The 16250-nt window shown below is 39.6% G+C and overlaps 1 protein-coding gene across 5 annotated transcripts in view; it reads left to right on the top strand.

Moving 5' to 3' along the window:
* Window positions 1-16250, top strand: part of SYT16 (synaptotagmin 16) — a 280210-nt gene that overhangs the window by 91062 nt on the left and 172898 nt on the right. For 4 of the 5 annotated variants that reach the window (XR_010942488.1, XR_010942490.1, XM_067733925.1 and 1 more), the window contains exon 1: window positions 13142-13279. Coding sequence is in view for 1 of the 5 variants with exons in the window: in XM_067733949.1 (XP_067590050.1) it covers window positions 13100-13279 (180 nt within the window). In the remaining 4 variants the exon portion in view is untranslated. Of the gene's footprint in view, window positions 1-13099; window positions 13280-16250 lie in introns of those variants that run through there. The other variant, XM_067733949.1, reaches the window with a different exon arrangement.

Below are 16250 nucleotides of genomic sequence, written 5' to 3'. Positions count from 1 at the left end.
GCACTGTGCAAATGGCATGGTCATATATGCTGCTTGGTGGGACGGGGATAAGCTTTGTACAGGGCTTGGCTTTCCATGGGTTCTTAGAGGGTGAGGAGGACTTCGCCTGTTGGAAAAGGTCACCCCAGTGAGAGGGATTCCTATGAGGAAATACACAGAGGTTTGAAAGTCCATGGCATGTTTTGGAAACAGTAAGTATCTAGTAAAGCTAAGCACAGAGGACCTGGGAGGTAGGCTTGGTGATGAGGGGTGGAAAGGTGGTTTGGGCTGGTTTGGAAAGGGTCTCAAATGTTACGGTACTAGTTTGAGCTTTCATCTTTAGGCAGTGGAGAATCCTAGTAGCTTTTATGCATGACTTTGGGTCTGTGGTTATATGGCTAATCTAATGGGGGGGGGTGGGATGGCTTGGAGTCGTGGGGTATTGGCAGTATCCAACATAAGTGTGTGTGTAGGGATAGTCAACGTTCAACCATGTTCCTGAAATGATCTCTATCTGAACCTCGCTCTCCTCTAAGTTCATTAAAGTAGCATAGCCCAGGTAATTCCTCTCCACCAGAGACCCAGATCATATTTTAAAGAAATTAAACAGTTGAAAACTTGAACTAGACTTTTAAAAAAATCTAAAATAGAAGTAATAGGGAAAGGAGATGGAAGACAACATCAGTTTCGAGGCTTGTGTAGCAACTGGTCTCAGAATGGTAAGGGTCTGACTAAAGCACTGCGCTAGGGATGGAATGGCAGAGTTTTGGAGGTTTCAGAGGACTTTGGAAGAGGATAATGAGTTTGAGTCCTAGGCTTGATAACCTTGGGGATGCCTGCAGGACATCCTGGTAGAGACACATTTCTGATAAGAGTTTTGGCTTGTAGACACATGTACTTGGTAGCCCTCAGTGATGGCTGAAGCCATGAGAATACATAAAAAATCTGAAGGAATTCTTTTTAAAGTGGGAATGGGACACAAACACAAAATCTTTAAGAATATAAAAACTCTGAGAGGTGAGCAGAGAAGAGGAGCTTTGAGAGAGTGGTTGGAGTATAGGAAGAGAACCCTAAATAAGATTCTGGCGATGTTTTTGGCATATAGAAAGAAAAGTTGAAGAAGAATGGTGTGTGATATGGGTTCTCGCTGTGACCAGAGGGATAGGTGTTCTGATTTCATTTTATTTTTATTTACTTATTTTTAAAATGAATTTATTTATTTATTTTTGGCTGTGTTGGGTCTTCATTGCTGCACGCGGGCTTTCTCTAGTTGCGGCGAGTGGGGGGCCCCTGTTCGTTGCAGTGCACGGGCTTCTCGTTGCGGTGGCTTCTCTTGTGGAGCATGGGCTCCAGGCGCATGGGCCTCAGTAGTTGTGGCTCGTGGAGTCAACAGCCGTGGCTCGCGGGCTCCAGAGCGCAGGCTCAGCAGCTGTGGCCCACGGCCTTAGTTGCTCTGTGGCATGTGGGATCCTCCCAGACCAGGGCTCGAACCCGTGTCTCCTGCATTGACAGGTGGATTCCCAACCACTGCACCACCAGGGAAGTCCCAGGTGTTCTGATTTTAACTGGCTATTCTGGGATCTGAGCGAGAGAGTGTTTGAAAGAAGATTGTTGAATCATGTACCCTGTAGATGGGTGGAAACGGGCCTCAAGAAGACCCAATTTTTCTTGCTTTTATTCATTGCTTACCAGGCAACCTTGGGAGCTGTAATTTCATCTTAAATGGAGCCATCCCCAGGTATGAGGTTGGTTGTAGTTCTCTGGATACAAGATTGCTTCTAGTTCCTGGACCAGGAATAACCATTACAATATAAAAGTTGGTGTCCCAATTTATCACATATATTATTGTTGTAAAAGCACATAGACGTCCCGCAGTCAAGACACAGCCCTGCCCTCAGGACCTCACATCACCCTGGGTTGTAGAGTTAAGTAATACAGTGCTGGACCTGAACTTCCTAACTCAGGGCCAAGTGCTGTTTTTGCATCTCCTCTGCCTCTCTGCCTTTCAGCTTCTGGCTGGTTTAATTAGAGCGAACTAGTCCTCGAGAGTCTGAGCATCTCTAAGTAAACTTTGAATATCATATTCTTAAACATAAAAGCCCTGAAATAGTACTAGGACTGTGGTGGCCTCACCAGGATGCACCAGTAAGTGAGGCTCAGCTTGAAGCCATCATCCTACCTCTGCCGTGTTTTACAGCATTCAGACGATCCTGTTGAACCCAGGAAGGAAATGTAGTTCCCTGTGACGCTCATCTGGTGAGAGTAGCTCTGAACCCTGAAATGATCCACCTGAAGGAGGCACAGGTGTCTCAAGAGGACAGATTTCTTGTAAAAGTGATCACATAGCATGCTCTGAAATCAGAGCTTTGTTTCACCAGACTTTGCAACAGGCTGCCCACAAAGCATGTGAATAAAAACACCACGTTCTGTGCCTCCAAGTCCCACTCTAATAGTTCTTGTTTGCTTTGCTAATTAAGAGACTTTCACAACTCCCTCCTGACCTAAATGCGTAAAATGTTGCATGTTGTTTTGGCTCTTCTAAATAGCTTTTGTTTGGCACATTTTGAATTTATAAGGTCAAATGTAATTAGCTCCAGATATCCAAGTCTCCGTTAGGAATGATTTCAAGGAGCAGTACATCTCAAAACCAACTTAAAAGTCTCCAATCTCTTTGCAGCTTTCAAAAATGTTTAAATCTCTAAATTGGCCTTGATTCTGGACAGATAAATGGGGAGAAGTTTGAGGGAGTTATTGGGCCGAGTCAGGTACTTGTGCTAAAGGCTGGGAGTTAAAAAAAAAACCTTAGACGGACCTGTCATAACTGTGTTTTAAGATCAATATTCACTCCTACCATATGGAGCCAGACCTCTGGCTGTCATGGCTGCAACAGTTTGGCCCTGTGTAGTCTTCCTTTAATGTGTGATGCTAATCAACAAGTGGATACCTAGTGCAGATGGCCCCCTAGCCCCAGTGCACGGCCCCTCTGGTTATGGATGCTGTATAGCAGAGTGATGTGGGCATGTAAGTGGGTGGAAACTTTCTAATGTGTCACAATAATAACAATGCATAATTCTACTGCTGTTCAGTTTCCCCTAGAACTTCAGCCAACGCAGCAGCCTACTTGGTTCACAGTCCTATGTGAATGCTAGACAATTAGCGGTTCACAGTCCTATGTGAATGCTAGACAATTAGCAGCTGATAATGAAGAATGCCATGGGAACCAGTGGGAAAATAACAGCTTACTCCAAAGGTATAATGAAATGAAATTAGCACAGACAGTAAAACAGACAATTTAGGGTGGTGTTTTTTTTTTTTTTTTTTAAATTAAAAAGAACCAGTAAATACTTCTAGTAGAGAAATCTGAGAATTGATTAGAATCCCATCTGTTTTGGAAGGGGATTTTATTCAGAAATTAATTCCAGGGCGGCTTCTTAACTTCTCCTAAGGAACTAGAATAAGTAAAAGATGCCTATTTTATTTGAATACAATGATAATTTTGTTCAATTGTTGTTACCTAAATGGTTGTCCTGTGGTCTGAACTTTAGAAAGGGGCACAAAGATAGATAATAGATTTTACTGTTAGGGCTATCTGTACATTATGCTCTTAGCTGAAATGTCAGTAGATTTTGAGTGTTCCCAACAAATTCTTGGTAACAGGGTGAACTTGTATCTCTGTGGATGCATAACTTTCTGAACACAAGAAAATACTTACATTGTCTGAGAAATTGGGGCTTTAAATGGCCCTTAAATCTTCCTGTTTCTAGATGTCCCATATGCTGCTTAGTCCTTGAGCACAAAGATCTACATACTACTTTTTAGGGTCAAAATGTAAATTTGAAGAGTCTTTATAATAATCTTTTAAAAATATTTAATTGTTTTAGACTGCAAGAAAAAACTTTTTTTTGAGGATTTTGGATTAGTGAGAAACAGTTCTGTGAAAATTTCAGTCTCACTGTGTGGGCAGTTCTGCGAGTTGAAAAATAAATAAGTTATAAACAAATCAAAATTATATTTCACTCCAGATGCTCTCCAAATGCATTTGTTTTGGAGAGTTGGAGAGATTTGGATATCTTTCTACTGAGACATTTTGTCTGTCTGAAGTAGACTTGTCTCTCAGTTTCTCTCATTTATAAAAATATTCTTTTTACTTGAAAGGTAAATTGCCACATTGATTCAACAACCATTCCACCAAAATCTTATAAATGTATGCTCCCTGATGTTTCTGCATGGCATGCTTTTGTTAGGCACATGTTCATAATTTGATCATATAGTTAAGTTCAGTGATGTTCAAGTTATAATGAATGATATTCATGCTAACTGATTAATTTTTTGGCAAATGACATAGAAATTGTACAAGGCCCATATATCGCTCATTTAAATTCAGCAACATAAACATGCCATTAAAAATCCAACAATCCAAAAATGTTGACTGTTGCCTTATAAACCATCAACGCCACATCATTCCTTTTGCTTCTTTTTCTATCCTCTTCCCCATCTGGGAAGATGTAGGAAAATGGAGAGGTTGGGGATGGTGGAGAAGAGCTGAAGTGTTCAGGAAACTCAGACAAGTGAACAAAGACTCAGAGATTCCCTCCATTGACCTACTGGTGCGTTTCAGTCATTTTCATCATTACATGCTGCTTCTGAGCTCACCACCTGAGTATTAAGGAAAAGGAGAGCAAGCTTGCTGACAATTCTTGGCTTCTAGAAATGTGTGTGCGCATGCATGTGTGTGTTCATGTTCGTGCTAAGGGGTGATATACACTTTAAACATGTAAAGCAGACAAGTTAGGTTACTTAATTCTCAGGAGAAGGTGGACATATTTCAACACACATATATTACTGTATTAAAGATAGCATCCCATGTATACCCCGAAATGCTGTGTTCTCAAGTGTTTGCAGAATGATTGGTTGCTAGTGACTCCATATGTTGCTATGTTTTATTTTGGAACATGTTAAAATCTCATTTAGGTTTCATTAAGCCAATTTTTTTTTTCCTATTTTTTGAAAGGTCTGCTTTTTCCTTCCAAATAATTTATTTGAATATGTAGTTAACATACCCTTGTTAGCTATTACCAGGAAGAAAATTTAAGTAGCACTACCCATTTTCATATATATATATATATATATATGTATATATATATATAATATTTTATATTTTGAAGTCCTAGAAATATTTAGAGAAATATCCGTGTTGGCTGTTGAGGTTATAATGCCTAACTAGCCCTAAATTTAGTACACTGGCAAAATAATATGCTGCTAAGTGTTTAAGGCTTTGTTCTTTTATTTATGTTTTGGTTCCAGAAGCATCACTGTAGGAAAAAAGGGAAATTAAAATACTCAGTTTAATTTGTTCTGTACTAATTTTTTAAATGACATGTAATTTTGTAGTTGGTTGTAAAAACACAGCTAATGGTATAAATGAGTCCGATTCTTTGTACAGTTGTTTTGAATTTGTGCACTGAAGTAGCTCTATGCTCTATATGGAGTTGGCACATTGGTGTTCAAGTCTTAAAAGTTTCTCATTTCTTACCTTCTCTTCTTTTTGCAAAGAAAGTCTGAACATAAACTGTAGGTCAAGGGCCTCAACTCTTATTGTGCCACCTTTGCCTTTGAAAACATCTCCTTGTTTTGCAAAAGCTACTGGTATCTAATGCTATAGCTTTTACATCACCTGCTTGCCCTGGGACCAAAGGAGTCTGGGCTTGGGTCAACCTGAGTGGTGGATGCCCATGCTGCAGTCAGGTCAACTCGGCTCTGACCATCCTGGGAGGCTCCTTGCGTCCTCAGGTTGATGGATCCCTGGAGGAGGATGTAGACACGCCCAGGCAATCCTAAATTCTTTTTTAAAATGTATTTTTACTGAGATACAATTGACATATTATGTTGTGCTAATTTAAGGTGTACAATGTGTTGATTTGATAATTTATATATTGTAATGTGATTACCATCGTAGCATTAGCTAACACCTTCGTCTTGTCACATAATTGATTTAAAAAAAAATAAGTTTGTTTATTTATTTATTTTTGGCTGCGTCGGGTCTTCGTTGCTGCACGCACGCTTTTCTCTAGTTGCGGCGAGCAGGGGCTACTTACTCTTCATTGTGGTGCGCGGGCTTCTCATTGCGGTGGTTTCTCTTGCAGAGCATGGGCTCTAGGTGTGCGGGCTTCAGTAGTTGTGGCATGTGGGCTCAGTAGTTGTGACTTGTGGGTTCTAGATCGCAGGCTCAGTAGTTGTGGCGCACGGCCTTAGTTGCTCCGTGGCATGTGGGATCTTCCCGGACCAGGGATCAAACCCATGTCCCCTGCACTGGCAGGTGGATTGTTAACCACTGCGCCACCAGGGAAGTCCACATAATTGATTTTTTGTTACATGATTCATGTCACATAACTTGTTTTTGTGTGGCGGGAACAATTAAGATCTAGTCTGTTAGCAGCCTTGAGGTTTGTAATACAGTACTGCTGTATGTAGCCACTGTGCTTGAGCCTTAGATCAACCCTGGAATTTTAAGGTGAACAAACTTAGGCTCAAGTCAGGGACTTGTGCTGCATGAGCACGCTTGAGAACCTCATAGAAACAATTACAAAGTCATGCTGCTTTTTAAAGGGACGAATGAAATTGAAACTATGTCATGGAAAACAGGACTCTCAGGTTGATGGCTACTCAAGGATGGTAGAGGTATATAGGTGAGTAGAGTTTTAGATTTACTTCAGGCTTTCCTCATGTTTTTAATGAGATTCCTCACAATCCTCAGAGTGGTGTCAAGAAAGTTCCTGAGAAATTGTAACTTTACTCTTTAATGATTTCTATTGTCATTGCTCAGTTAATTCTGATTTCCCCTCATCATTTTGTTAAGTATAGTTTCGGCTCCCTCTTATCTTATTTCTAGTACTCATGAGTCAGATGGCTACAATTGGCTAGCTTTTTTTTTAACCTCTTCAACAACCGTGGAATGAAATTACAAACATCTAATGACTGTGTGACATGCAGAGGCCTCTCTGTTTATGTCATTGCATGCTCTTGAGCCATTGCTTGCGAACCAACAGATGGGGCTCTCCAGTGGAACGTGAGAGGTATATTTAACTTTGAAGAAGTTTGAAAGCTTCAATATGAACTATGTGACCGAGCTTCACAGCCATCTGATTTCCAATTTAGTAATTACTGGAATAATTAGATGAGTTACTCTGCAGATGGCCGTGAAGTTTCTTGACATATGTGCCCTTGTCATCTATGGCAGATGATACAAGTAATGCTTGTTCTTCACCATAGCATTTGTATATATAGGATGCAAGATGACTTTAAGCTTCCCTGCCAAAGTCTCTAATTTTATTTAGACTCAAATGTAGCAGCATCAAACCCTCTTTGGCTTTGACTGATAGTACTGTTGGCGTGCTGTGTTCAGTGTTACACATAGATGCTAGAGCTGTGCCGATGACAAGTCTCATAATCTACAATATTTAAACTTTATTTTTAATTCTAAATATTGAGTAATAAAATTACAGAATATTTAAACATGAAGAAAATCACTTCCAAACCAAATCTAAGAAAACTATTATAATTTTTCTCATATTTCTTTCCAGTCTTTACTGAAAGCTGTTTAGAATTTAAGCATCTTTTTGAGATGAAATTTATATTCCATAAAATTCACACCTCTTAAAGTGTGTAAGTCACTGGTTTTTAGTATATTCAGAGAATTGCACAAGCATCATCACCATCTCATTCCAGAATAATTTTATTACCTCAGAAAAAAAACAAACCACCCATACCCATTTACAGTCACTCCTCAGCCCCCAGCCCACACCCCAGCTTCTGGGAACAATTAATATATCTTCTGTCTCTGTGGATTTGCCTATTGGACATTTCATATAAGTGGGATCACTCAATATGTGGCCTTTTGTGTCTGACTTCTTTCACTTAGCATGATGTTTTTAAGTTTCATCCGTATTATAGCATGTATCAGTACTTCATTTTTCTTTCTGTGGAGTAATATTCCATTGTATGGATATACCGCATTCTGTTTATCCATTTATCAGTTGATGGACATCTGAGCTATTTCTACTTTTTGGCTATTATGAATAATGTTCTGAACATTCATGCACAGGTTTTTGTGTGAATGTATATTTTCAGTTCTCTTGGATATATACTTAGACATGGGATTGCTAGGTCATGTTTGTAATTTTAAACCATTTTTAAAGAGGACAGTTTGTGTGCAACCCTGGTTAAGCAATTCTTACAAATCTGGGGTCACTGCCAACTTCTAAGTCATTTCTGTGATACTCTACTCATGTAGAAAGTACATATGCTAACCTATAGTTTAACGTAGCATTTGGCTAGCAGCCTCTCACGCACCTCTTCAGACTTCCAGCTAAGTACCCATAAATACATAGAAAAAGATGAAATTAGAATTGATACATTCTGAGAGGAACATGAACTCTGATGAAATAACCACACTTGCTGAACTAAGTCTTCTCTCGGCTTTAGCTACATTTGTACTTATTCCTAGTGTTCTCCACCATCCAACTCAAAAGACATTATCTTCCCCCACTGTCTGCCACTGACTCAGATATTCAGTTTACAGTTGTGACAATGGGTGTAGTAGTTAACACACTTTCACTTATTTAGTTGAGTGAAAAGTGTAGGCCATATTTAAGAAGATCTGCTAGAATGCAGAAGAAAAAAACCTAAAAATTGGTAACTGAAGAAATAGTACCCCAGTTTAAGAAAGAAACAAGAACAGTTGGCACAGAAGAAATTACTGAAGACATAATCGAAGAAAATTGTTCCAAGCTTTAAAAAATCCATGGATATGTTGGTGAAAAGACTAGGTTCCAGGAAAAAATCAACAAAAGATCCCCAAAAATGGCACATTCTGTCCATTTTTTTGTGTTAAAAGGAGAAATTCTAGACCAAAAAATTCTCTTGCCCATACAATAACAAAAAGTAAACTGCAGCATCACACTCATTCATGAAACATTAAAGATTAAAAGGTAATGGAGTGATGTCTAGGCAATTTTGAGGAAAAAAAATATTGGTACCTACCTAGGAATTTTATACCCACCCATAGTTTAGTCACTGCTACAAGAATTATTACTAACAAAAATATTTTCATCTACAAAAAGTAGAGTTATTTTGAACAACACAAGGGCTTCCCCCCATTCTTTCTTGTCTCTTTGGAGATTATATTGAATCTCTTTATATTGTCTTCAATCTGGAATCTGTGAATGTTTTTATATTAAATGCATTAATATCAGCATGTAAGATAGTATCTCAATTATGGTAAAAATAGTTAAGAAAAAAATTGTAAGAGGAAACAGTGGTAGGTGGTGAGATTCAACATGATCTTTTTTTAAAAAAACATTTTCCAGTATTTTCAAAATATTTTACTACATCCATGAATTATTTATTTTTTCTTTAAGTCTCTAAAAATAATAGAAGTTTTTTTTTAATAAAAATATTTTATAAGTCAATAAAGGTAAAATCAATACAGACAATTTAGTATTTGCCCAACAGTCAAAATGACTGGAAGAAAGTACCCAAAGTCTTGAGTGGTTGTCTTCATTTTTTTCTGTATTTTGCAGATTTTATGTAATAAGCCTCATGTTGCTTTATAATGGAAATATATAGCTTATTCAAAAATCAAGATTTAGTTTCCTTAATGAATGGCATTATTAGGTACAAATGTTTCTGCTTATGGACGACAGATGAACCCTGTTTTACCTAAGCCCAGATCTTAACATAAATCATATCCTGTATTGTTAGTGTTACTGACCCGCTTGAGGTATATATTTTCTTTCCAGAAGTTTTCATTTATCAACATGTTGTATCATAGAAGAGTCCAACATTTATTCAAACATCAAATATGTATTGAGTGCCTATCCTATGCTAGCTGCTGAGAGTACAGTGGGTAACTGAGGCAAAGTCCATGTTCATATGCAGTTGAAAATTTAACATTTGAAAACTCTTGAAAAAGCTTTTGAGGTCTCAGTGGATGGGAACACATAGTAGAAGCATCCACTCTGGTCAAGAAGAACAAGAAAGGCTTTCAGAGCAAGTATAGTATCAGAGTTAGACAGTAGAGGGTGACAGTTGTACCATGGGTTTGAAATAGCTTCTCCAAAGGTCTGGAGGTAAGCTGTGTTTGGGGAACCAGAAATAGATGAATATACTGGCGACAAAGAGTTTGATGCTGGGGAGTGATGAGTGATAAAGACTGGAATCAGCAGCTAGGTCATAAAAGGCCTTGTAAACCAAGTTAAGGAATTCAAGTTTTGCCCTGTGTGTGGTGGGAAGCCATTGGAGGGTAAATTAGTTTCCTAGGGTTACCATGACAAATTACCACACCCGTGACAGCTTAAGATAACAAATGTATTCTCTCACAGTTTTGGAGACCAGAAGTCCAAAATCAAGGTGTTGGCAGGGTTGGTTCCTCTGGATTCTCTGAGGGAGAATCTCTTCCAGGGCCTTCTCCTGGCTCCTGGTGGCTGCTGGCAACCCTTGACATTCCTCAGTTGGTGGCTTCACAACTCCAGTCTGTGCTCCCGTCTTCACATGGTTTTCTTCTCTCTGTGTCTTCTCCCTTTCAGTGTCTTTTAGGGATACTTTTCATTGAATTTAGGGCCCACCCTAATCCTGGAAAATTTCATCTGAAGATCCTACCCTAATTACATTGCAAAGACTTTTAAATAAGGTCACATTCTGAGATTCAGGGTGGATATCTCTTTTGGGGGCCATAATTCAACCCACTGCAGAGGACTTTAGGAGGGCAGTTGAACAAATCAGACTTAATTTCAGAAGGATTGCTCTGGCTACTTTGTGGAGAAAGGATTTGAGGGGGTAAGGCTGGGCACCTGGAGATCAGTGAGAATCTGTAAAGGAATCTCAAAGCTAGAGGCTTTGGAGATAAGAAAGTGGAGGTAAGTATAGGGTACTCTGAAGATGGTTGGTTGTGAAGGGGGAAAGAGAAGGCTATGGATGAAGAGAACATATGGTGGTGAGGAGGGTCTTTTAAAGGATGGGAGATACTTAGTGCATTTTTCATGCAGGTGAGCATGATGTTGTATCTACTAAGGGGAGTAGCTGAAAATACAAGAATCGTGGGGGGAGGTAGAGATAATTTTTTTTTGGCCGCCCTGCACAGCTTGTGGGATCTTAGTTCCCTGATCAGAGATTGAACCCATGCCCGCTGCAGTGGAAGGGTGAAGTCCTAACCACTGGACCTCCAGGGAATTCCTGAGATAATTTTTTTTTAATTGAAGTATAGTTGATTTACAATGTTGTGTTAGTTTCTGGTGTACAGCAAAGTGATCCAGTTATATATATATATATACACATATTCTTTTTCATATTCTCTTCCGTTATGGTTTATTACCGTCTATTGAATATAGTTCTCTGTGCTATACAGTAGGACTTTGTTGTTTATCTATTTTATATGTAGTAGTTTGTATCTGCTAATCTCAAACTCCTACTTTATCCCTTCCCCATCCCTCTGAGATAATTGTTTTGATGAAAGGGAGGCAGTGGGTGCTGGAGCACAGCCTGTGTACAAAGCAGCACATCCATCTCATGTTTGACTACTTCGGGATATTTTAAAAGCTCTGCAAAGATGGTAATGGTGATATTGAGGAAGATGGTTATTCCTGTTTGAGAATGCTATATGTGCTAGGTACCACACAGCTTATTTTCCCTGTGTTAGCTCATTTAGTCTTTAATGTAGTTATATTTATTATATCCTTTTATTGCTTAGGAAACTGAAACACAGAGAGGTTAAACAATTTGCCCAAGGCCACAAAGATAAGTGGTAGAATGTGATTTCCTCCCAGGCTGTGTGACTGTTGAGTCCATACCAGTAAACACTGCTACCTGTGCTGCCTCTGGTGGCCGAGGGAATAATCAATCTGTGCATACTTTTTTTCACAATATATGTTGACTTTGAAAAGCAGGCGCTTATTATCATTTTTCAGATTACAAAGCTGTTATCTTGCCTGCTATTTTTTTGTTTGTTTGTTCTTTCCCTGGCTTGCCACCAGATTAATTCAGTGAGGCAATGCCATTTATTTTCTTCATCTTTTCATAGGGTTGGGACTGGTTTGATTCATCCTTTCTCTGTTTATCTGGATGGTAGAATGAGGTGAATATTATCCCTTCATATTATTAATTCACATATTAAACCTGCCCAAGGATTAAAGGTGCTCTTAGGAGACTCATTTTCATAAGCTTTTGCATATACCCAACTGCCTTGAATAACTCTTATTGACACTTGCTTTGTGATTGATTCCTTTACAGAACTTGATTTTTCGATTTGTTTATGGAATATTGTCTTAACTCAAATGTCATTTCCTTGGAGGAATCTTCCCTCAGCCCGGAACGAGCTCTGGCCTATGTGTTATGTGTACCTCATAGCTGAACGCAATGGCTGGGACTCTGTAAAGCATACTGGGTAACACTTAACCAGGGTCCTTTAAAACTCAGGAATTTTTTGATGAGGGGGGAACAGAGGAAGATGAAAATTCATCTTCCAAAATTCCAAAAAATTAGCAGTCAAAATTTAATTTATTATACGGATGGCACAAATTAGGAATTTTCTTGTCACCACCGATAATCATCATCGTCATGTATTGCTTAGATGAATTTGCAAAACTGTATCCAGGAAATGACTTTCCTCCAGTTGCTCATATCCATAGATGTATGTCTGAAACTTTGTCTCAGGTGATTATTGTCTAAGCTTCAGGCATTTTGTATTTTTAAAACACTTGCTTTTATAACAGTGGTTAACCATTTCCAGCTCAACGCATTTGACTGATATCTCTCTATTAGCTTGCATGCTTGAAGTTGAATATTAGGCTGAGGATAGGGGCCAGAGAAGTTATATTCCAGGTCGAAGATGCCACGTGTGCAAAGGTATGGAGGTCTGTCATCTAGGAACCAGCCTGGCAGGATGTACCTGGCAATAGTCCTTTTCCTTTCCCCTGTACACAGTTCTGCGGATGCCAGCAGGTCAGGACTTGTAGAGTATCTGCCACTCTAGTTAATAAATGGAAAGATTCCAAATAACTTTGATCAGTCGTTAGAACGAAAAGTTGGTTCACTTGATGATATTTTTTCCTTTGTGTTCTCTTGCCAGTCCCTCCTGAAGCCATCAGCTTCTTGTCTGCAGTTGGGGTCTTTCTTGTTCTTCTGGTTGTCCTCTTCCTCTTCATCAACAAGAAGCTGTATTTCGAAACCACAGGAGGCCTTCCATGCCTGGACCAACAAGGGAAGAGAAAGCACTCTAAAGACAAGACTGGGATCCATGAAGGGCTGGGTAAGCGTCATGCTTCACAGTCTCCTGAGCTTGGCATCTTGCTGTGGTTTGGGTCAGGGAAAGAATGTCACTGTTTCAGGATGGAGCCCATTAAGAAATCACACATGAGCTGTTTAGCAGCTGCTGTGGTGGACACGATGAATGGGCATTACCGAAGAATACATTAGCTTTAGGAAAGTAATGCTCTCTTCAGGGTCCAAAGAGCAGATGGGAAAAGGCTGACCACCACTTCCCATCTTCTTAGCTTTTTAGATGTCTGTGTTGAGTTTCCCTCTGACTAATGCTTGAAGGAAAAAACTGGATTTTTATTGACAAGAGCCTTGATGTGTTCTGGTCTCATTATGCTGGAACAGTGTTGACATTTCACTTCAGTTAGCTGTTTTTGAGATTTTCAGTGCTCAGGGCCACTGCCCACCTTATATGGCAACAGTCACTTTTCCAACAGGAGGTTTTTACTCTTTAAGTTCACTGAATCTACTACATCAGTTACTAACTTCTTTCAATTTGATGGGGCAAAATAACATACTAAAAGAGATAATTGGCTTCGTGCTCTTAAAGGACATATTCTGTTTTCAGTTGCTAAAGGGTAGAAATTTGTGATACAGGATGTTATCAGAGTGATGATTATCATCACACAGGAGCTGGACATTTAAAGACAGAGCTCTTATCTTACAGGTAACAACTTTGCTTTCTTTTTTTTTTTTAATCAGTCTGAGTCTTACCCTCCTCTCCCATGCCCCATGTGTGGGGCATGACGGAACTGGTGGAGGGACAGTCTTAACATTACTTTTCTGAGCAGGCGCAAGGCCTTGAGGAAAACACCCCTTAGTCATCCCACCTCCTGGGCATGTTCTGGGTGAGCCAGCCTGGACCAAGGAGAATATTTGGCTTATTGATATGGCACCTTATGTAGCCATCTTTTAACTTTTTTGCTTGGATATAAGGAAAGGCACAATTTTGGAATAAATGTGTATTAATTATCTGTTGCTTTAACAAATTACCCCACACCAAATATTAATTATCTCACAGTTTCCAAAGTTCATGAATATGGGACTAGCTTAGTTGGGTGGTTACAGATCAGGGTTTTTCATGAGGCTGCAATGTCAGCTGCAGTCATCTGAAGGCTTGATTGGGGATGATTGATTCACGTCCAGGATGGCAGAAGGCTTTAGTTCCTGTGTGAACCCTCTACAGAGCTGCCTGAATGTATTTATCACATGGCAGCTGGCTTCCCCCAGAATGAATGATCTAAGAGAGGAGAGCAAGAGGAAGCCACAGTTTTTTGGGGTTTTTTTTAATGACCTAGTCTACATACAGTGTCACTTTTCACCACATTCTAGTCATTTACTAAGTACAGCCTGTGTTCTAGGGAAGGGGGATTAGGTTCCACTTTTTCAGGGAACAGATCAAAGACTGTGTGATGTGTTTTTAAATCACCATAGGAGAGAATAATGGGAAGGGTGTAAATTGCAGTTGATTTGGCATTGCTACTGTTGCAGTGGCCTTATTTTTTGAACTCCACTTGGGACATATGGCTCATCTTCTGAAAATAGAATGGAATTTGTTATGTGAAATCTGGGCCTTACTAATGGTTTAGCCACTACTGTCTCAGCTGGGACATAGGTGAGCATGATGCATAGACTTCTGTTTGGTCATGGGGTGATGCGAAGGTAGGGTTCATAGTGATTCTGCTTTTCTCCTTTCAGCAGCTGACTGTCACTTGTTGTGTGACCAGGCAAATTATGGAACCGTTCTAAATGTGCTTCCTTATCTGTACATTGGGGTTATCGATACATCCCGTACAGGGTTGATCTAGATTAAATGAATTAATTTTGTAAAGATACCAGCATTGTTCCTATGATAAAAGTCCTAATAGAACTTTAACCATAGCTGTGTAGTATTAACAACATTCCAGTCGCAATAGTGGCTTTAGGAATGACCTCACACATGAACACATTGTATTCATTACTTAAATTGGGAGATTAAAGTTGGTGGTTTTCTCCTTTTCAAACTATAATGGGTACAAAGAGCTAAGCGTAGAGCTATTTAAGATATTTTTCTTTTTGTCTTGTTTGACATGTTATCTGAGTAATTTAGAGACAATTATGAATTATACTTGCAAATAAGTTGAGGTTTGAAGATAATGTTGAAACAGTAACAATAAAACATGGAGCAGGAGCTGTTAGCTCAAGAAACACTGAAATCCATGTCTCAAACTTAGAGTGTGATCCTATGAAGGAGCTTGAAAAATAGTTTAGTCAGGAGAATCTACAAATTATAACGTCTAAGAAGCAAACACCTTCATTTTGACATTTCTCCTTTAGAAGTTTAATTATTATTGATCAAGAGTCTTTGAAAAATGTGCTTCTAGCCCAGATTTTATCTAACTTTTGATGTTTGCCTTAATTATCATCCTCAGAGCCCTGACTTCTTAGTGAAGTTGGGATGTTCTTAACATATTTTGACAAATGTAGAGAAGGGAGGAAGGCAGCCTGGTGTGGTGGAAAGAAGCACAGTGAAGGGCTTCCTTGGCGGCACAGTGGTTGAGAGTCCGCCTGCCGATGCAGAGGACACGGGTTCATGCCCCAGTCTGGGAGGATCCCACGTGCCGCGGAGCGGCTGGGCTCGTGAGCCATGGCTGCTGAGCCTGCGCGTCCGGAGCCTGTGCTCCGCAACGGGAGAGGCCACAACAGTGAGAGGCCCAAGTACCGAGATAAAAAAAGAAGCACAGTGAAGACAACCAGAGCTTAGTTTTGCCACTAATTGGCTGTGATATTTGGGGAAGCTCACCTCACCTCTCTGGGTCTTAAGTCCTCACTTGCAAACTGATAAGTCTGGACTAGGTTCTTCTCCGAACTGCTATCGTGCAATCCTGTTTGATCCTATGGGTTACCGTAGCAAATTCTTCTCTGGGTCTCAGTCTATGAATGAAAGAGGCCTAATGAAAATGATTAAAAGCTAGACTGAGACT

Source organism: Pseudorca crassidens, chromosome 1 (assembly GCF_039906515.1).
Source record: "Pseudorca crassidens isolate mPseCra1 chromosome 1, mPseCra1.hap1, whole genome shotgun sequence".
NCBI classification, from domain to species: Eukaryota; Metazoa; Chordata; class Mammalia; order Artiodactyla; family Delphinidae; genus Pseudorca; species Pseudorca crassidens.
This window is presented reverse-complemented; position numbering and strand designations above follow the sequence as displayed.